Source organism: Stegodyphus dumicola, chromosome 11, assembly GCF_044657685.1.
Source record: "Stegodyphus dumicola isolate Sdum_Otavi_A_Nest chromosome 11, ASM4465768v1".
Lineage (NCBI taxonomy): Eukaryota > Metazoa > Arthropoda > Arachnida > Araneae > Eresidae > Stegodyphus > Stegodyphus dumicola.
The window spans coordinates 84434180-84457326 of NC_140778.1; the positions used below are offsets into that span (position 1 = coordinate 84434180).

The 23147-nt window shown below is 33.8% G+C and overlaps 1 protein-coding gene across 2 annotated transcripts in view; it reads left to right on the forward strand.

Annotated features, from left to right (window-relative positions):
- LOC118199377 (MAM and LDL-receptor class A domain-containing protein 1-like) overlaps positions 1-23147 on the forward strand; it is a 344431-nt gene that overhangs the window by 89488 nt on the left and 231796 nt on the right. For both annotated transcript variants that reach the window (XM_085826944.1, XM_085826943.1), the window contains exons 19-23: positions 767-901; positions 5928-6170; positions 8713-8754; positions 12569-12718; positions 18889-19024. In XM_085826944.1, coding sequence (XP_085683070.1) covers positions 767-901; positions 5928-6170; positions 8713-8754; positions 12569-12718; positions 18889-19024 — 706 coding nt within the window. The remainder of the gene's footprint in view (positions 1-766; positions 902-5927; positions 6171-8712; positions 8755-12568; positions 12719-18888; positions 19025-23147) is intronic.

Consider the following 23147-nt stretch of genomic DNA (forward strand, 5'->3'; position numbering starts at 1 on the left):
GGTCATCTGCGAGTCTGGTTCCTCGTGGACGACCACTACTAAACCCCCGGATAGCTGTTCCTGTAGTTTGAAATTGTCTCCAAAGTCGTGAAACGATGCTGTGAGCAATTCCGAACTCTCCAGCCACACTTGTCACACTGCGGCCTTCCTTCAACTTCCATATGATTCGACCTCGGGTAAAAGCATCCAGATGTCGTCTAACAGATTGATTATTCGCCATTTCTCGCTGAGGCAGCAACTCGGTGTGATTTTAACTGCTATACGGTCTCTTTGCCAGAAATACTGATCTTACACCGACAACATGCTTTATACTACTCAGACACTCTCCCATTACGTCTACCTGCATATCTGCGCATGTGCTACCGTACATCACCTTACTTAATCTCCTGATTGGTCTTTCTGTCCGCTCTGCCTCTTCGTTCAGCTGATATGCTAATTTTTCGACTTCGTCCTTAATTTTTCCACACCAGTGTATTTGTTTAGTTTACGATTTTCTCTGATTTACCTTTTATTGTAGTTTAGTTTTCAGAACTCAGAATCTTCGCAATATTTGTTTAGTTTACATACTATACATATTTACCAGTAAATATTTCTCACACAAAATTCATTAAATTTATACATATCTAAAAATCATTTCTATTTCTTGATGAGCTTGTTCCTTTCGCATTAAAAAATATCAGTTTATTAGTTATTTCGTTAAGTTTGAATATGAAATTTAGATTGCAATATTTTTAGTATTGCTTATTATTGTTCTCATTTATTTCAGGTATGTACGTTTATGCTGATATGACGTCACCAAATCTTAAGGAAAATAAAACAGCTGTGCTTGTCAGCGAAATTCTTGAAGTGTCTTCTCAAGGAGTTTCATGTCTCACATTTTTCCTTCACAAAAGTGGCGCAGGTGAGCTAAGAATATTTTCATTCGTCTAAATGTTTATTCTATGTAGATTATTTCTTCGAAGGGCATTGCATATTATATGAAGGTTAAGAAGTAGGTGTAATTAACAAGTGAATGTAAATGACGGCAGATCTTTCTGATTTTCAATCGAGTATTTGGAAGCAGAATGAAATAATATGTATTAAAATATGAGAATTTAAAAAATTCTCAGAAACTATAATATCTCTGGCGACATCGTTTGCAGAACTAAAAAACCGTCTCTCAAACTCTTCGTGTTGCAGTTTCCTTTTTTCTCAAGTGGCAGCAGTAAAAGAATTTGGTTTAAAAATTGAGCATTAGAATTTGATTTAAGAAACTCGTTATCATTTTACTACTGTTCTGTCGTTAATAAATTTATTTAAAGAAGTTCTCTAAGGAATGTTATTAATACATTTGTATTAATCAACGAACCTATAGTAATTAATGAATGTTAAACTATTAATTTTGTGTTAAGAATAATGATGTGGTACTTAGTATGTATTTGGCCATTGACCATTTCCGACAATAATGTTAAAGAGTGAAATTTGTCGCCAGTGATGGATAAGCGTGACGTCACGATGTATTCATAAGAACTTCTCTTTAGTTTTGTGTAAGCCCGATTTTCAGTCAGTCAGGTTGCGTTTTGTAAGGAAGTTATAAATTAATTGCTGTCTTTCTGTTTTTTACCGTTGCATCTTAGAAAAAGGAATAAAATTTGGGAACAGTCTTCTACAAAACAGCATGCAATGGAGTCCAGCAATTCAAAGTGCTGGACTGGATATACTGATGCTCATACTCGAAACGTTAAACCTAGGGTTCGTCAAAATGGCGCAATGAGATACACAGTGGAATAACGCAACATCACATGGATTCATATTTAAGTGAATTTAGGTGATTCAAATTCATAAAAATATCGTAATTTTATTTTTATTTTATCTTCCATAAGCGACTTCGGCCGTCAAAACATTGGCGTTAGTTTTAGTGAATTCGTAAAGACTTCAAAGTTTTTAAATAGCGATTCGTATTAAAAAAACTATTACGGAAGCTGTTAACATATTGATACGAAATGTACAGGCGCGGTGGGAAAGCTTCCCCGCAAAGCAGTTTTAGGGTTGCCATAAAATAGCGAGGGAGGCATGGTTGCCACATTTGGCGATAAATCGCCCATTTAGCGGCATTTGGTCTCAAAATTGGTGATTAACCATGGACGGATGGAGAACCTTCTGAACGAATTCTTACCAGTTTAGCCCAGAATGTTCTCGAACACAAGCCGAAAGCTATATAAAACCTGCTGGTCCGCAGTCAGTCAGTCAGTGTGTGTCTCTCATCGAGTGAGTGTGTCTCGTCTAGCGAGTCAGTCCCTGCGGAGTGGATCGAGTTGACAGCCGGGCAGCGAGTGCCGAGTGGGTCGTCGAGTGCACCGCAAGAGTCTCGTAGTATATCGCGGTCAGTGCGTCGTCGAGAGAGCGTGTTGGGCTCCGGGAACGACTGAACCGAAGAGTCGGGAGCTGTGCTCGTGTGTCGTCGAGTGCATCGCGAGTTGTAGCGTGGAAAGTCTCGAGTGTACGTGAAGTTCCGAGAACGACCGAGCAGAGTCGGGAGCTTTGCAGTGAAGCTGTCTGTCTCCACCGTTATTGCCTGACAGTGGGAAGGCTCTGTCGCTGATTGTTCCAGCGTGTTTATAGTAGATTTTCGACGACTGCAAAAAGTGTTATTGAAGCTGTCCTGATTAATATTGGCTGAATAAATTGTGTTTCGATACTTCATCACGTGCCGTCGTTATTCACTCCAAATCCACACGAACCCCGTACGAACGTGAAGGAAGAAAATAACGTAACAATATTTTAGACGATTTTGCTATGCTATAAAAGTCCTCTGCTGGGAGATTTTTGTTTTAACTGCAGGTAAATTTTTGAAAGTATAAATTATCGTCTGCTACTTGAGCAGACGCATGGACGCTTTTCATTCAAAATGGCGCTTTTAAAGAAGCAATGTACGCTATCCGAAGAAATTATTTCGCATCTAATTATTAAAAACACGATGAAAGACATGGTGTATCGATACTTAAAACTACGGTAGGTAATATTATCAACAAGAAAGGAAAAAAGTCAGAGTATAGCCTCATGTGGAAAATGTGTTCCAAATACTTACTTATACAAGGAAAAGAACAGAATGATTTGAATGTAATGTTAAAAGTCACCAAGTCAATTCACAGTTGCAAAATTATTAAAATGCTCAGTCAACTGTAAACAAAGCAATTAACGCTGCTTTGAATGTTAAAAGGTCGAAAAAACACAATGTGTATCGTCCTTCTCCACAATATATCGCAAAGCGCTGCAGAATTCTTTATAATAAACATTTATCCGGACAGAAAATGGAAAATGTTATCAAAATAGATGAATCTTGGGTGTATTTAAATGATAGCAATATGTTGAGATTAATTTATTATCACCAAATCGGTGGAAACAAGTCTTAAAACATGGTTCAAAGAATCTAAGGAAAGTTTTTCAAAGGGATTTATGATTGTTGCTTGTTTTTCATATAACGGCAAATTAAAATAAAGAGAGTATGGGAAAAATTTTCAGATCAACTTCAAATATTATCAGGAACATATTTTATACCCAGTTTTCAAATAGAAAATGCCATCTCTTTAACCCCAGTTCCATCAAGCAGTAGAATTGCATTAAGACAAAGCATGCAGCGTCAAGTCAAAATCAACTACAGTCAAAAGTCTTTAATTCTGACTCGTCGGGACTTCGGCGATTCCGAATTAACGGTTTTTCTGGATTATAGATCATCAATTTAAATCTGGTAAGATAGCATGCAGAAATTATAAAATTAAAAATATGAAACCGTAATTTATGAAATAAAGAGCAATTATGATCTAAAGGGTATCAAAATTTACAAAAAAAAAAAAAAAAAAAAAAAAAAAGGCTTAATATTTTTTTCTTTACTTTATTAAACATTTCTTTCAACGCGCGCATGCGTAAAGCATACATTACGCATAGTCGAAATTAGAAGATTGCAACCAGAAAACTATTTGATGTGTATTCGTGATATTTATAATGACGAGGAATTTGATTTAAATCATATCAAAGACGGAGTACATCGAGATGAAATACTATATTTAGTAAGGAATTTTAAGCCGAATAAAATAAAAATATCTGCCCTGAAGATACGGATAGTGCAGACAGATCAACTTCCAGTTCATTGCGCGCCGCGACGTTCCCCTCCCCCCCCGCGCAGAGCAGCGTGAAATTGATAAACAGATTTTGGAATGGTTAGAGAAACAAAGGATATGCCTTTATCCATTTTTTTGCAGCAATTCCACTTTTTGTTTGATGGACATCGAAACATGCTTTCGCTTTGTAGATCCTTTGGCAGCTTCACGATCGAAAATTCTTTTTGACATAATCGAAAGTTCAAGCTTACTGTTATAAAATAGCTCTAACAGTTTGCAAAAAATAATAAGCCGGATCCAATTCGAAGATTAAGGAACAATGCAATCTGCAACATTAACTGAAATAGATAATTAGATCCTTTTAGCTTAGCTTATACCGTCCGTTATACAATTAACGCGCATGCGTAAACGTATTATGCTTATGCGTAAAGGTATTATGTGCATGCATAAACGCATATGCGCACGCGTCAACGCATTATACGTTGACGCATGCGCAGAATGTTTGTAGCTTTGAGGTCCGGATTATAGATCATTCCGTATTATGGACGTCCGGATTAAAGACTTTTGACTGTATTGCCTAGGAAAAATGGCACAAGAAGCGAATATCAAGGCCTTTCACACATATCCCTACTAAATCTCCTAATGTATAACTCATGGATTTTTGTGCTTTTGGACTTTTGAGAAGCGGATTATCCAGATGTCGATCTACAACCTTCCTTGGACTTGTCTTGGAAATTACGGTGTTGAAAGATGGTGAAAAGTACCAGTTATCAAACAGAACATTAAAACACAAAAATGAACAAACAAACAAAACAACAACAACAAAAAAAAAAAAAAAAAATTCTGAAAACTTTCTAATTTTACATTGTGCCCAAAGGGGAGGTTTTTTTTTTTTTTTTTTTTTTTTGGAACTTTTTGTGTGTTACCTTTATTTACTAAATATCCTGTTTTTTGCACATAAACCATAAAATTAAGTTCAACAGCAATATCGCAAAATAATTTTAAAATGAGCATATTTTTAGAATGTCCGATACACAGTCTCACGCGCTGGAGACAAAAATGTTTTTTTTCTCATACAGTGTTGCCATTGCTCGCTTTTAAATCGTTGAGTTTGTTAATCAAAAATTCGTCTAATAGTTTTACAAAATATGAAATAGATAATAAAACAAATTCCAAATTTGGGCTTCCAGATGCCCATATTCGGGTGGAAACGAACGTTATTCAAAATTGGATGGCTTTAGGTATAGTCGTTTTATCACAGTACGAGAAACATATATTATACATGTATGCAGATTCTTCATTATTTAATTTCTTTAAATATAGCACAGGACAGTAATATTTGGTGGCAACAGTTTGAAAATTGAACCGGCATGTAATGTTTTCAACGCAAAATGCCAAAACGAAATTAATAGCCCTTTTGGGGTAACGCCCTTTGGGCTAACAGTGTTGTGTTCTACAAAAATAAGCACAAAAAGACACAAAGAATAAACCTTTGAGTCTTTTGTGGAATGTCCGCAAATAAATGTTAGGGAAAAAATGTCAGGAAATATTAATCCGCGTAGCCTTCGCAGAAGAATTTTTTTTTTAAATTTCTGTGAGTAGCATTGCAAAAATTCGTCTGGTGTTTGTAACTTTATTATTATTATTATTATTTTTTTCATTTTTAAAGACATTATTTAAAATGTATTTTAAAATATTTGATGTTCGGAAATAATTGCTAAGAAAATGTTACTGAATGTTAAGTTTCAATAAGAACGTGTCCATTGATAAACTGTAAATCGTCTTAAATTTCAAAGCAGTTTATTAAATTTTAATCCTTTTGCTTCTCAGATAAATCTATGTTTTCTGTTGGCAAGATGGTTCTAGAGAATGTTAATAAAGAAATGACGTACAAACAGTCCCAACTATTCCAAACAGAAGAAACTACTGGTAAAGGCTGGGGAAAAGTTCAGATCAGTATTCCAGCTAAAAATGGAGAAACTCATCAAATATATTTCTCGGCTGTCAGAGGAAGCGGTGCCAGATCCTTCACTGCCATTGATGACATCACGGTTGAGAATGAAGCCTGCTTAGGTATATGGAAAATGTTTTCGAAATTAACATGTTTTCTGAAAAACGTTTCCCTCATAAAACTGTATTCTAAAACTTCTACAGTTAAATTCCTCATTTAACTGTATTCTAATTTCCCTCATTTAACTGTATTCCTCATTTAACTGTATTCTATACTAACTGTATTTAACTGTATTCTAACTGTATTTAACTGAAAATGTTTCCCTCATTTAACTGTATTCTAACTGTATTCTAAAAGAAAACATTAAAGAATAGAAATCCTACATCAGAAAAGGAGGAATAAACAAAATTTGGATAGTTAATATTTGTTGGCATAATATTGGTTAATATGATTAAAAAATCATGATTTTCAGTTTAGGTCTGAAATTATCCAAAAAATCTTCATCATTTTGTGAATTTGATTTGATTAAAACTACGCGAATTCGTGAAAAGTGTCAATATAATTAATAATTTTTAAATATTTTCTGTTATTATTTAAAATTAGAACAAAAAATTAATGTGTTAATTAATGCGCTATCAGAAAGTTTTTTCAGATTGCTTTACGTGTCATATAAATTAAATTTCTCAGTCGCCTTTAGAAATATAAAATAAGTTTCCTTTAATTTATATTAGGATCGTCAATTCATATTTTCATTGAAAATGTTTTCTTTTTAATAAGGCATGTATTTTATTCATGAAAATTATTTATTCACGTAATTAATGTAATTAATTAATTCACGTAATTAATATACTTAATTTATGTACTAAATTACTTTATTACAGTTTGCAAATGAATTTTCTTTTGTTTATTTTTTAAAGACTAACATGAACTTAAACATAAATTCTGTATCTAGTCACAGAGTTCTTCTAATTTCAAGTTGTTTAATTTATTTACGAGTTTTCTGCATGCAGTTTTTAAAACAAATTGGAAACTTTATACTCTCTAATATTGGCTTGATATATTTTCGTTTGTGTTATTAAAAGTGTTGCTGGTTTCTTTCTAATCAGTACCCTATTGATTGTTTTCGTGTTCCTTATATTGTATATGAACTCTTTGAAATATCGAACATTTTTATGCATGTATTGTTTTGAACAATTTTTCTTGTGATTTCTAGTCATTGCTTCTTGCATAGAATCTAATGAAAAAGTCGAGCTTTGAAAGTCGAGCTTGATTTCATTGGATAGTCTTCTAGCCATTTTGAGTGAGCATCGACGATTATCAAAAACATATGCTCAAAAATAGGTCCTGCATAATCGATGTGAATACGTTCGATTGGAGCGCTCGAGTTCTCCCAGTGATGAACTTTTACGTTAGGAGGATCTGTTCTATGTTTTGCACATTCAGAACAGTCTTGGGAAGTATTTTCGATATCTTTACCATTCTAAAATACATAAGATCTAGCAATTGCTTCCATCTTTGCAGTCCCTAAGTTTCCGTGGTGCAACTTTTTCAAAACATTCTCACGGTATCGTTTTGGAATACAAACGCGTTGATCATACATTTATACAGCTATCTTGGAGATTATACTCCATCTCCCTTCCTTTTAATCCACCCCCGCTTGGAAGTATTCCTAGCAGAGAACTGAATTCTGCATCAATTTCAGTTTTTTTAGCCAAATCACTGGCAGTGATTGGAAGAGTTTCAATCTGCTGTAATTGAAAAATAGTTACATCATCCTGAACAGACAGTTGCTCTGAGTTCGTTGGCAGTCGTGATAAAAAGTCAGAATTACCATGCTCGTTTGTTTTACGGTAAATACTATCCAATTGGAATGACTGTAAAGCCAAAACGTAACGTAGGAGTTCTTGTTGCTGCCGAAATTGGCATGCCTTTCTTTGAGCTGAAAATTGCAACAAGAGGTTTATGATCTGTAATTAATGTAAATTTTCTGCATTTTAAGTACAGAAAATGTTTTAATTCCCCAAATAATTGACAAAGCTTCTTTTTTAAAATTTTTTAAAATCACACATCCATCGTCGCCACTCATTTTCTTATTGTTGCGCACGTTTCGATGCTTGGCGCTGTGCCAGCTTTAAGTACGATTATGATATACCACATCGATAGTTCTCGACATACCACATCGCCTAAGACTGAATGTTAACGCAGAATTTCAACTAGTAACGTAGCGTTCAGCGGCGGGACACGCTCTGATTAAACAATTTAAAACTTCCCTTTAAATTCTATCTCTGTCTGTCTTATTTGAATAACCATGAACTAAAATTTTCATTCTGGCAGCAAAGCGGAAAAGACAGTAAAGGTACTTAATATTTGGTTAGATAAAATAAATAAATACTTTACACATTATTAAAGCTGTTTCCAAAGTTAGCTATGATGATATTTTTCTGAAACGTCCAAATCGTCCGTGCTAAGCTAAACATAATTTGTATTATCTCATTCCACAATGAAATTTCTCACGTTTTGTATTTGTAATTTAATTTGTACATAATATAATCATGTGATTTCATTCGCATGTAATTAAGGTAGTACACTGCGGTAAATTACTAGTTTCTTATGAGCTAGATGTAATCTGTTTGCTCTGATATTAAATTTGTTTTATTCATTTAGATGCTACAACGTTACCACCAGTAACAGTGACAGAAATGCCTGGTAAGTGATCTTAAAATCTTTTTCATTTTGCCATATTATTTAATAGATAGTGATTCATAATCCTATAATCATTTTCAAAATATAAATTGAGATAACTTGCTTATAGCATTGATAACAGAGAAAATATATATCACAGCCGATACAAGATAACTTACACATGTACGTTTTGTGCTGCAGATTCTCTAGTAATTCGCTTTTCGTTAAATATCCATTTTAAGAACAGCATAAAGTTATAGCAAATGTTTAGCAATATATAATTCCTAGCTCCTAGTTCCACACTCTGCGGATACCGTGCAGCATGCACGACATTTTCCGGTTCTCTGAAGCTGGATCGTTGAGGTCGAATCACCGTGCAGATCTCTCACGTGACCTCTGAACGGGCTGGGATTGGAGGCTGTGAGTGAAGCATGCGACCAATTGTCACGTGGGCTTCAAGAAGCAAGGTGAGTTGTGGGTAGCTCCTGAAAAGTCCTGAATTGAGAATATTCAATCAGAAATGCAATTTACAGCATGAGCAAAAGTTTACCAAGCTGCAACAACCTTTAATTTAAGAGGTATTTCTCCCGCTTTCTTGGCATGCCTTCGTGGTGTGGTGGTCTGCACGCTCAGCGCGTAATTGAAAGGTCCGTGGTTTGATTCCCGGCGAAGGCGTTTGCTCATTTCTCATCTCTCTACCTTTTCCAAAATACCTAATGTCTCTACAGTGGCGCCCGAACTAAAAGGATGGTGCATGAGGATTCTCCTCATCCAGGATTTGGCGATTAGGTACCCTAGAAATCCCAGTCGCCCTTTAAAAAACGGGGCGTATTTAAGGTGTTTCTCCCGCCTTCTTGGCATACCTTCGTGGTGTTGTGGTCTGCACGCTCTGCGCGTAATTGAGAGGTCCTGGTTCGATTCCCGCCGAAGGCGGTTGCTCACTTTTCATCACTCTTGCTTCTAAAAAAATCCTAATGTCACAAACTAGCTTTTACTATAGTGGTGGTAATCTTTAGCAATTTTTTTATGGTGAGCATTACCTATTTTAGTCTTTGGCCACTTCTAAGGTTAGAAGCAGTGGTCGTTTTATTATGTAGGTACTTATGAGGTCGCCATTGTTATCTCCTATGAAGAAACAGACAATTTACAACCGTGTATTCTAACTCGAGGCTTTCGGTATGGCAGGTCAAAGTCACTAACCACTTTCCTGTCTAGTCGGCTTGGTTTAGAAAGTGGAAGAAAATCTGAAGCCAGTGAAATTCAAGACGAATTCGAAAAATGTTTAGCATTTAAAATTAATTTTTCTCTAATATTTAAGGGGAAAAACAATTCGTTTAAACTTCTAAATTTTAAGCACAGCTGAATTCACACAATTCCGTACTCATTCAAGATAATTTCGCTTCCCGTATTGACGTCAGATTACATCTGAGACTGATTATCAGAAATGAAACAGAGTAAGCTGTTTGAACACTCATGGACAGTAGTTTACAGGGGGACTAAACAATCTTATTTTACAGATTTATAAGCATGTCATAGATATAAAGGAGTGTTTTGGTCTTAGGAAAAACTACTTATAACTTGACGGTCATTTCTTTCTCTTTCCAATGGCGGGCTGCAGTTGTTTACAGGCGTTGGCCAATACTGAGGCCAGAAACTTTCGTCTCTTTATTAAGGAGGCATATAATAGGTGGGCCACCTTTGCTTCCTATAAAGGGACGGGCAACTTACATTCATGCCTTCTTCGGGATTTGAGCCCGAGCTCTTTGGTACGGCAATCAGTGTTACCAACAACATTCCCGTCTGGGCGGCTGATGCCAAAAATTTAGGTTAGAGGTTTGCAAGCATTTTCAATTCAAGGTATGCTGAATCCTAAGAACCTAAATTCCTTTATACGTAACGTAACCTAGATTCGGTTACGTTACGTATAAAGGAATTTAGTAACCTTTATACTTAATTACATATTTAGTATACTTAGTACTTTATACGTAACCTAGATTCGGTTACGTATAAAGCAGGCATGTCAAACTAAGTACCTTAAGTGGACTAGTGCATCTCCCACTGCATGCCAGAATAACCAACAAAGTATCAAAGTACCTTAAGTGAGCCAACAGTCATCATTTTACATTAGTCTGGGCCGCAAGGAAAAAAATGATATTTTAATACTTAATAATGTATTTCATATTATTAATTTTAAATACATTAATACTTAATAACTATGTATTATTTAATAATGTATTTCATTAAATGCATAAAATCTTACTTAATACAGTAGTTCTTTAAAAAAACAAAATAAACATAAGGAAATCGTAGTTTCTTTTGGGCAACTGGCATTTTTTCCACTGCAGTTGATTTTCAGATGTCTGGATTTTTTCTATTTAACAATTTGAAATTAATTTAATAGATTATTAGTTTTCTCTTTATCTCTTTACATTTTTCATAATTTAAATTTGTTATTAAATTATTTTTTTACTTCCTCACAGTCTTCCATAGGGCTCAGGCACTTCTAATTTTAGAAATTAAGCCCTGCTTCAAGGGAAATCATATCATAAGGGAATTTCTAATACATATAATCTTGTGTAGTACTATGTAAGTTCTTTATGTGTCACCTAGCTATCCGACTATGTAGTACTTTACCTATTCCTTGCGTTCACACAAAAAGGGCCCAAAAGATAAAGATCAGAACGATCAGGAGTTCTTGCAAACCAACTGAGAAATGACTGGTTTTACTCAGTTTCTGAGAATGTTTGTATAAAAGATGTTGCCATGACATGCATGCCAAGTGACTTAACTTTTAACACACTGTCTTGATTAATGCAAGTCTTGATGAATGACAAACAGTCTTGATGAACACAAATAAAAGATGTTGTCACAATATCAATCTGAATGCACAGTTTCTTCCAAAGTTCAGTTTTTTACAAACTTATGCACTAGCTTTCTAATTTAGTAGATTTAGGAGCAGTAGTAATCAATTAGGTTTATTGTACACCTTTGTGTCAGCTTTTATTATGCTTATTATGATACTAATCAGATCCAGATATTCAGCTTTGATATATATCTAAATTTATCATTTGATTAAAATCATTCCTAATTAACGTTCAAAAATTATCATTTTAATTAATACATTTCTTATGAATTTAATATATTATATTTTAATTAAAACTTTTATTTTAAAATTTAAACAAAAATGTGAAAAATATTTTGAATAATATGTAATTAAAACGATTATAAGGCATTTTAATTGAACTACCACTTAACAATTTATTTAATTTCAGTTATATTAAAAAGTGTTAATTAATATTTTTCATAAGTTTTTAAAATTTTAATTTTTGATGTGAATTGTTTATTTTCGTCAGTTGAGAATAACTGCAAATATGCACAGCAAATCAGAATATGATATTAAATTGAATATTCAATTTTTGGGTAATCATGGAAGGTTACAGAAATCTTAAGATTGCTTAAAATTTTGTATTATATTATAACAGAACTGTTTGGATGCAACCGAACTATTTTATCGGACGCCATCTAGTGGCGACGAAATCAACTTACGGCAGTCTATCTTCAGCTGCGTGAGAATTAATTCTCCAACATTATATCTCCGTGTCTCGAACGTTAATTCTAAATGTTAAATATTTCGTTTGGATGTATTTTCTGTTTTGATGTATGTTTTGTTTTAATGTATATTTTCTATGTAACTATTTATGTACTCTGTTAATAAATACTTTTAGAGCTAGCCGGCGTTTGTGTTTGTAGAAGAACGGTTACAGTATAACGAATGGAATTAGAAGCAACTGTACTACTACACCTAATACGTATTTTATTTTTCCCGATCATTTTTCAGTGACTGTCGTGACTTGTGACTTCGACAAAGGGACATTTTGCTCCTGGAACAACGACACTGGAAATGGAAAATTTGCCTGGAAAGTCAACGATCCTAAACGAAATGACGCTAAAATGCCGAAATTTGACCATACACAAGGAAATTATTTAGGTAAGAAATACACATACATATTATCTATTCGTGTTATGATACTAAGCTGATATAACTTTTAGCTTTATGACGCATAACTGACTCCTTGTGGGTCTTCTTAGAAGATGCTGCAATTTGAATTTCGAAATTTAGAATGTATTTTTAAATAATGGAGGCAGACAATAACAATGGCATGAAAGATATATTGTTGCGTGCGTACTGGTTCTTAATAGATTGAATGCACAAATCCGATACTAGGTTAATGAAATTTATTTTTATCAAAAGAAATATTTCAGAACTCTAGAATTTTCAACAGAAATATTCGTACAAGTGTTCACAGTATCATAGAGTGCAATCAGTAGTTACACTTCAAACTATTAAGAAAGTTAAACACAATGCAATGCAAAGCACATCTAAATAGAAAGCTAACTTGGATATCTCAGTTCACGCAGAACTAAGCAACATGCAACAACAATAACTAAGCAACTGAGAACAGATGCTCCCTGTCCGACCTTTTATAGTTTTCAGCCGGTCGCGTGAAATTTCTAGCACTTTCTGCTTCTCGAAATGATTGGAAAAACAATACAAGGGTGGAATTATAGTTACAGCTAACTGCTAACATAGTGGTCAATTGCATTTATTCAATTTCAATACATATTATGGTGATAGAAGGACCGAACAAAATGTCGCCAAATTTGGAGATTTATCATCAAATTTGGAGATAAAATGAGTCGCCAAAAGCGTTGTCAGCTTAGCGATATCTGTCCAAATTACCGAGATACCCATTTACTCAATGTTAAATGCACTTGCTGCTGTGTTCTTACTTTTCCGGTAGAAGTTTCTCTTAAAATTTGTCTCACGCTGCATTACACAGAAATATACAGCGATTTTACTTATAATTCTGTTAAAATTACCTATCTAAGTACAAAATTTGTGACAATACTATATTATTTAGAAAGTATCATGAAGAAAGAAAGATAATGAAAAACACGCTGCATATTATTATTTATGTTAAATTGTACACTGCGGGAATAAAAGGGGTCAGTTCTATATCTCCCGTTCTACTGGGCCAAGTGATAAAATTCAAGTTGCGTTTTTTATGTCTCGAAGGCTCGACTTAGAATATGTATTAGATTTATATATAGCATTATTCTAACAAAGGTATTTTGACACACAAATCAGATTTTTTCTGAAATAACATTCCAATTTTTTTACATATTTCAAACCTACGACTCAAATTATGCCAGACTGCCAAGTTTTGTAAAAATCACACGAGAAATTTTTAAAAAATTAGCTCTTAAAATTTTAGCTCCTCAATGTTAATTGAATTTGCTGTATATCCATTAATATTTCTTTTTTTTTATTAAACTTTTTATTCTTCCATTCACATTTAGAAATTAAGGTTCATTTCAAATAAAATTCCCCATTTTTTATGATTTATTTTTAAAATTTGTATATTTATAAATTTTTCGAAAAAAATTTTGAATTATAACCTATGAAATTTTTGCTATCATCTTAAAGTAGGTGTATTTCTAAGCATACCAGCAAAAATTTTGAGTTTTTATTCAAAATTTTCTAAGATATGCACGAATTTACATATTGGCGCGTTTTGAAATTTGGCATCTTTTTTTTTTTTTTTTTTTTTTTTTTTTTTTTTTTTTTTTGAGCGATAATAACGCCAAATGTGGTTTATGGATTTTGTTACGGTGAATTGCCACAGCTATTTTTAACCTTAAAGTTCAATTAAGTTTTTACGGATAATTAATTATATGAAATTATTTCCGTCAATGATGCGTAATAAATATTTATTAATATTATATGAAAAGCTGTTTTTTTAAGTTATAGATGATGATGTTATTCAAATTTTTTACTTTTTTAAATTTCTTTCTTTCTTCCTTTTTTTTTTTTTTTTTTCTAAATATATGTAAGAGTAAATTTTTACCTTCTCTCTGTTATCGCCTGCTATCTTACTTCATTTAAATTGCATTGTCTAAAACAGAAAAAGTTCGTTTGATGTTTATTTTCACAATGTTTTTAAGCAAACAAGACGTTGACAGCTTGGATCATGTCCCAGCTTTAAAAAATATATATAAATATAAATTTAATTAATTATAAACATTAATCCTCTCAGAAAGACTGTTTTAAGTAGTAATTTTCTCTCGTGCTGTAGATTATATAAAAAACATGTTCTTTAGTATGGAAATTATTAGCCTTAAAAACTCTAAATAATGATTTAGATTGTTTGCAACCGACATAGGAATCGGGTCACTCGGTGGTATAGGACAAGCGCTGCTGCAATGGTTTATTTCTTTCTCATTTAACAAAAATCTTTTAATTGGAATTTTTATCCTTTGGACTTTGCTTCAAACTTTATTTATAGTTAAAATGTCTAGAAAATTAAAAGCTATCTTCAGCTGAAACGCATTTGATGCAACTGATATTTTTAATGCAACTGATAAATTTGACAAGGATGCAAAAGTTATGGAAGTGTAATAATCGAAAAATCTTAATTTTCTTTTGTCAGCACTGAAACCAAATGTAGAAGGAAAGAAGGAAATTAGGGGGGAAGCAAAACTTTGAAGGGGAATCTACTTCAAGGAAGTTGGGTGTACAAAGAGAAAACACTTGGACGTGTACATCAGCGAACAGCAGCAATTGAGTTTGGGCTAACGGAAAAGTTAAAAACGATATCATTGCAGATTAAAGTAAAGAGCGACTGGTTTTCGACTATGTGGTTGTATAAATTTAAATTACGTCATGAAACATCATATCGTATCATAAACGAAACATCCCATGATTTCTCAGTCGAATTATTTGAAGATTCAGGAATGTATCCAATGACGTTTGTGGATGTCATCTAAAGACGTTTTCCCTTTTGATGAACCAAGATGTTTCAAAAAGTTGGATGCTTTTTAATATACTTGCATAATGCCTGAAGAAAAAAAAAAGCAAGCCATTAAGAAGAAAAAATAAATTTTTGCATAAAACTAAGTATTTTTTTTTAATTTACAATTTTTTAATTTTATGATATTTGATTTTTGCGATTTCAAAAATAAAATATTTGACTGAAATGTGAATAATACTTTCTCAATTGCAAACATTACTGCGTTCTTCGGTATTCGAACCTTCGGAACGGTAGTCAGCGTCACTAAACACGAGCCCGGTTGGGCGGCTAATAATATTAAATCTGACGAATGCAAATATATATATATATATATATATATATATATATATATATATAAAACGTCTGAAAGAATCTATACATTTTCCCCTTTATGATCACGGATAATATATTTACTTACTTGCCTTAAATAATATACAACGAATCATTCAAATACTTATAGTGCTGTCAAATACTTAAGAATCGTTCTTGCTAATATACTGGGCTTAAAGATCGCAAAGAATCTAACAAAATAACCGAAATCCATAATACAGTAATGGTCTAAGAATTAAGAATTATAATATACTACTTCATAGGTCTAATTGCAGCTTTGATCGTGCCTTAAGTTATGAGCATTGAACTTTTTTCTTAAAGAGGAAATATAATTACAGTTTAAAAATTTAAAAAGCATTATGTTTAGCTGTGATTTTAATCATAGCTTATACCTGTTATACATTTTTTGTGTATATTTCCAATGACGGAGATCGTGAACAAGAAAAAAACAAGTAGTAGAAACAGAATAAAAATAAGCAGCAAGGGGGTGGAGAAAATAAAAGCAAATAGTAGAAACAACGTTAAAAAAGTTCAAAGGTCATCGGAGATACTCGCCCAAGACTCTTCTAACCTCCCAATATCTAGAAGCAACAATATCTGTATGGAGAGCTTCGCAGACACGCAAGTGATGTTGGTCTCTATGTTCATTTTATGTAGCTCTTATACAAAGCTTGCTATCCATATCTAATAAGTTTTATGTTTTCAAAGCAAACAATAAGAATTCTCCATAACTTAAAAAAATTACTATTCATTAATAAAAGCCTGAACTACCTGAACAGGTTCTAACTACCTAATTTGGTAATTAAAATGCTTGGCACAAAAGAATATAAATTTTCTCTGAATTTAATAAACTTAACTAATTCACCGAATAGCCAAATACAGAAGTGGGTATTGTATTCTGCAATGTTAAACAGTGATTAATCGATTCTTTTTCAATTTCGTGCAATATCAAACAGTGATTAATCGATTTCTTATCAATTTCGTGCAATATCAAACAGTGATTAATCGATTCCCTTTCAGTTTCGAGCAATATCAAACATTGATTAATCGATTCCTTGTCAATTTCGTGCAATAACAAACATTAATTAACCGATTCCCTTTCAATTTCGTGCAAAATCATTAATGTGCAAAATCATAAAGTGGTTAATCGATTTCTTTTCAATTTCGTGCGATATCGAAGATTGATTAATCGATTCCCTTTCAGTTTCCATAGTAGAGAGCATAATCGTTTTCTTCTAGTATTTGCTTTCCGGACCGTTGGGCTAGATATACAGACATTTTTGTGTTTTATTATATTATATAACTAGCAGCTTCGCTGCCAGCCTTCGTCTGGCTTTTAAATGTACTGAAAAAATGGCTGAAGGGAACACCAAATGTTAAATTTGAAAACTGCGTAGAATTTTAAGCTGCAGAACAACTTCATTAAAAAAAAGTTATTACGTATAACAAAATTACAATGAAATAAGCAATATCCCTTAATACAAATATTAATTATCCTAATAAATAAATAAACCAACTTGCCTTTGCAAAATCTTAAGAACTCAAATGGTATAAAGCAGGTTAAGAACTTTGTTTCCTAAAAAATCACTCATAACTTTTCAATATCTTAAAGACAGTGAAATGAGCAATAACTAACATAAAAGAATACAAAAAACAAAAAATTCTGAAAAGCAAAGTATAATTAATGATATTTTATCTTATATTTTCAAGGGAAAAAATTTAAATGAAATAAGCTATACCCCTTAATACAAATATTAATTATCCTAATAAAAGAATTAACCAACTTTCCGTTTAAGAGAAAAAATTATGCAAAACTTTTCAATATCTTACAAATAGTGAAATAAATAAAAAATAACATGAAAGAAACTCAAAAAACAAAACATTCCGCGCAGAATTTTACTCTGCAAAACAACTTTATAAAAAATCAATAAAAATGTATTATATATATATATAAAAAATGACAAGGAAATATGCCATTCTTTTAAAAACAGTGACATAAGAAATGCGATGAAAAATTGTTGCCAAACCCATATTTCTAAAAGAATGAAACTATTCAAAATGATGCGATTTCATCAAAAATCTACCAACAACAATAAGACAGGAAAATTGTTGCCAAAATCACATTTTTAAAGATGTGAGATGTGAGAAGTGTACTCGGAAGCTTCATTTAAAAAATTCTTTTAAAATACAAAATATTATCATTTTTCCAAAATTCTTTTTGTAAAAGCAGTCGCAAGGATGAAAGTTTAACGTGTCCAAAAATCAAAGAAAAATAAACTGTACAATTTTAAAAATAAACTTTTTTAGAAAAAATCCCGTTGAAAAGGTGTTAAGCTCCCTTTGTTAAATAAATTCGTATTTAATCGATTTATTGAAACACGAAATTTATTTTTTAAGTTCGTAAAATAGCTAAGTACCTACGTTTTATGACGATGTGAAAATGGAGTGTGTGGAGTAAAATCTCGCTTTCCTATAGCCCATTATATGTCTCAAAATGACGCGATTTCGTCACAAAACATAAAATAAAAAAATATTCTAATTCGAATTTCGAAAAAATCGCCTCGAGGTGCACTAGATCTTGTCTAGATGCACCTATGTACCAAATTTCGTAGCCGTGGGTCTATTAGCTTACGCGCAGCGCGAACGAAAGACACACACACACGGACAGACTCTTTCTTTAATTATATGTAGAGATTATGATCTGGTTACGCAAATATATAAATGACTGAAAAATGTATAGAGCAAGGAGAATTGTAGAAACAAAACATACATCCTAAGATTTTTCTTCTGTAAACTGCACTGTAATTAAATTCATAATTTACATTCTTTTATTGACATTATTGTTATCATTTTCTTCTTATTTAAGATTGACATACTTGAGATTTATTACAGAAGCTGAAATTTGGTCTTTGGTCTGTGGAATAAATTCCCAAAAATAATTCTCAAAAATAAAAGCTTCTCATTTTTCCTTTTCCAGGTCGATATGCATATTTAAAAGGTGACGATACTTCAAATAAGAAAGCAACTATTACAAGTAAAGCAGTTCCAAATACATGGAATGGAAACTTCTGCTTCAGTTTCTGGTACTTCATGAATGTAGAAGGTCAAAACAGGTAAATTTATTTATTCCAGAAAGTAACAAATAATGTCTAATATACGAGGGCTATCCAGAAAGTAGATTACGTTTTGGAATAAAAAAATAAACAAAGTATAGGAAACAAATTTTATTATATACAGATGAAAGCCACACTCAAATACTACTTTTCTACATAGTCACCATACAAATTAAGGCATTTATCGTAGCGATGTACGAGCTTGGAAATTCCTTCGTCGAAAAATTCGGCCGCCTGCGCCTTCAACCACTTCGTTACCTCTTCTTGCAGCTGTGCGTCGTCATCAAAACGCTGCATAGCCAGCCACTTCTTCATTGCTGGGAATAGGTGGAAGTCGCTCGGTGCCAGGTCGGGACTGTACGGCGGATGAGGAAACAACTCCCACTTAAAAGATTCAAGAACTTTACGAGTGACATTTGCCGTGTAGGGCCGGGCGTTGTCGTGAATCAACAAGATCTTAGAGCTCAACATTCCTCTGCGCTTGTTTTGAATTGCTCTTCTGAGTTTTTGGAGAGTTTGGCAATACCTTTGAGAGTTTATTGTAGTGCCTCTTTCAGGGAAGTCCACCAAAATTACACCTTTTCTGTCCCAAAAAACAGTCGCCATCATCTTCCTTGCCAACATTGTTTGCATGCATTTCTTGGGTTTTTGGGGAGAACTTGTGTGCCCCCACTGCATTGATTGCAATTTCGTTTCACAGTTCACATGTTTCACCCATGTTTCGTCACCAGTAACGATGCGATCGAGTAAAGAGTCACCATCCTTATGGTAAGCGTCCAGAAAGTTCAACGCTGCAGCCATTCGCTGATTTTTGTGGTCCTCTGTCAAGATTTTTGGAATCCATCTTGCACAAAACTTGTGGTAACCAAGCTTTTCGCTGATGATTTCGTGCAACAAACTTCGCGAAATTTGTGGAAAACTCAAAGAAAGTTCCGTTATTGTGAAATTTCGATTTTCACGGACTTTAGCATCGACTTTTTCGAGAAGTTCGGCGGTCACTATGCTGGGTCTCCCACTTCGATCTTCGTCGTGAACATTGGTTCGGCCATTTTGAAATCTTATGACCCACTGACGCACTCCACCTTCAGTGATAATGTTGTCCCCATACACTTCACGAAGCTGCCGATAGATTTCTATCGGTTTACAGTTTTTTGCAGTCAGAAACCTTATTACTGAGCGCACCTCGCGGGATTTTCAATTAACGCAGACATTTCAAACCGTCACAGTATCTGAACGGAGCACAGCACGAACCTCTCACTAGCACGGCTAGATGCAGACTGAGCTGCGCAACGCTCTGACCCCAAGATGGCCGCGCTAGCCCCGCCCCTAGCGGACACAGACGGAAACGTAATCTACTTCCTGGATGGCCCTCGTACACTACTGTCCACCGTAAATGCAACACCCTGAAAGAAGTATGCAAATAACATGAACTTTACAACATGCATTAGCGAGGGTGATATGCAAATGATTAGAATTTCAGCGCAGACGCACATCACGCGCGACTGTAGCGTCACTTCAAAGCGCTATTTAAGGCTTCGAGTTTTCGACGATTTCAAATTCGGCAAATTTTTTTTTTTTTTTTTTAAGGATCAATTATGCCTTGTAGTAAACAGCGATCATCGTTTGATCAAGTATCCGAGTTCGACAGAGGAAGGATAGTGGCCTACCGAGAGTGTGCATTATCTTTCAGGGAAATCGGTAGTCGTTGTTGGACGAAACCAAACAACTGTAATGCGGATATGTGATCATTGTATGCAGGAGGATACGACGGACCGACGTGTTCGATCGCATCCACCTCAGTGCACCACTTCACGTGATGACAGAAACGTGCGCATGGCAGTGACGGATCGCTCAGTCACATCACGAACCATAGCACAGCACATTCAGTCTGTAACGCATCATCCAGTGTTTGCGCGTACCGTTCGACGCCGTTTACAGCAGAGTTGTCTGGGCGCAAGACGTCCATTGCTTCGTCTACCGTTGACGCAGAGCCACAGACGTCTCCGCCGCCAATGGTACGATGAAAGAAGGATGTGGACGGCAGAATGGAATGAAATTGTCTTTACTCACGAGTCACTCTTGTTTCTGCAACACCACGATGGTCGGATTCGAGTCTGGAGACACCGTGGAGAGAGAATGCTGAACAGCTGCGTTAGGCACCGCCACACTGGTCCTGCACTGGGTATTATGGTATGGGGCGGTATTGGATATCACTTTCGCACTCCTCTAGTACGCATTGCCGGTACTTTAAACAGCCAGGTGTTGGAGCGAGTTGACCTTCCTTACCTTCAGGGCTTTGCACACAGCTATATTTCAACAGGATAATGCGCGACCACACGTGGCAGGCATTGTCCAAGGGTTCTTCGTCAATCGCCAGATTGAATTGCTTCCCTGGCCGGCTCGCTTTTCGGATCTTTCGCCGGTAGAAAACATGTGGTTCATGGTTGCTGAACAATTGAGCCAGGTTACATTTCAAGCTGCCACACCAGATCAACTTTGGCAACGTGTGGAAGCTGCTTGGTCTGCTGTACCCCAAGAACACATCCAAAGTCTCTTTGAATCAATGCCGAGGCCTGTGGCAGCGGTGATCTCCAACAATGGTGGCTACTATGGCTACTGATTCTGGAAGGAACCACACTTCACAGAAGTCTATAAATTTAATCCTTTGATACTTGGTCAACATGTTATCTACTAAATAAATTTTGTTGTGATATCTCTTGTCTTTCTTGGTGTTGCAATTTGATTGGCCAGCAGTGTAAGTTCTGAAATTAACTAAGCCCAGCCGAATGGGAAAATCAGCTAATTTCGTAATTGCCCGTATACTTCATCATCAAATAAAATTTTAATATATATTGGGTTGGCCAGAAAGTAATTTCGCTTTTCACAAATAGATTAGCGTTATATTCTCTTTGTTATCATTCTGTGAATTTTATACCCTTTTTTTTCTTTTAGTAGCTGATACTTTTAGGTTGCTATAGAAACAAATTATGTATATTTTTGTTAAAAACTAATGACTTAAAATCAGTTTTAACATAAAGTGCAAAAAGAAAAATTTTCAACATATTTTACATTTTATTTCTTTATACGAAGTAAAGGAAGTATTGTAATTGGAAAAATTTCGGATATCATATTTCAGCGAAAATATTCATTTTGACCGCTCTTGAATCCATTTGAACGATGTTTTTACGTTACATCTGTACGTATGGTCAGAATAAGGGATCCTTTTTCCCAAAACGGATTGTAAAATGGATTTAAAACGGATTAAGAAAAGACTTTTTTTCGTGACGTTTGTGCGTACGTAAGTATTTCGCATAATTCAGAAACGAGTAGTTTTAGAATGTTGAAATTTTGTATGGAGGACTGTCATAATATGTAACTGTGCATCTCTCTTGGTGCAATTGGCTAAACAATACGTATACATATATATATGTATCTAATTATGTTATTTTAAAACAATTAAAAATATAATTATGCCTAGTATTTTCGCTCTTAAAGTTGCAGAAAATTATCATTAAAGACATAAAGTAAGAAATTTAGGACTAATGCTTTACGAATACGAAAATTTTGAAATTCATAATTAATAAATTTCAAACTATCTAATAAATGCAACAAAGAATTTAATAAATGTAAAAACGAAAACTTTTATTATTTTTCGAACATATATATATGTATATATATATATGTTGTATGACCTTAAATTCATTTAGTGCGAAAACAAGTTATTCTACTACTTGCACAATTGCTGTAAAGTAAGTTAATAATAATTTATTTACTAAATAATATTGATTAATTGATTATATTATCTCCCAAGTTTAATTATAGTAGAATTATCTTAAAAGAGTGAATCCATACTAGTAAGTTCCATTATATATATATATATATACAGTCGTGGCCAAAATTGTGGACACTTTTGGAAATTTTTATGTTTTTGAACTTTGTATGCTTATAGAAAACGTTACGTTTCACAAAATGCAAACTTGTATATATCAGTTTAAAGAGAATTTATTACTGAATTCAATACAAAACACAAAATTAAATCATTTGCAATACAAAAAACGTTAAACGATAATAGTTATCGATATACATTAGATAGTGATGATTGCAATGAGTTATTAGTACTTAG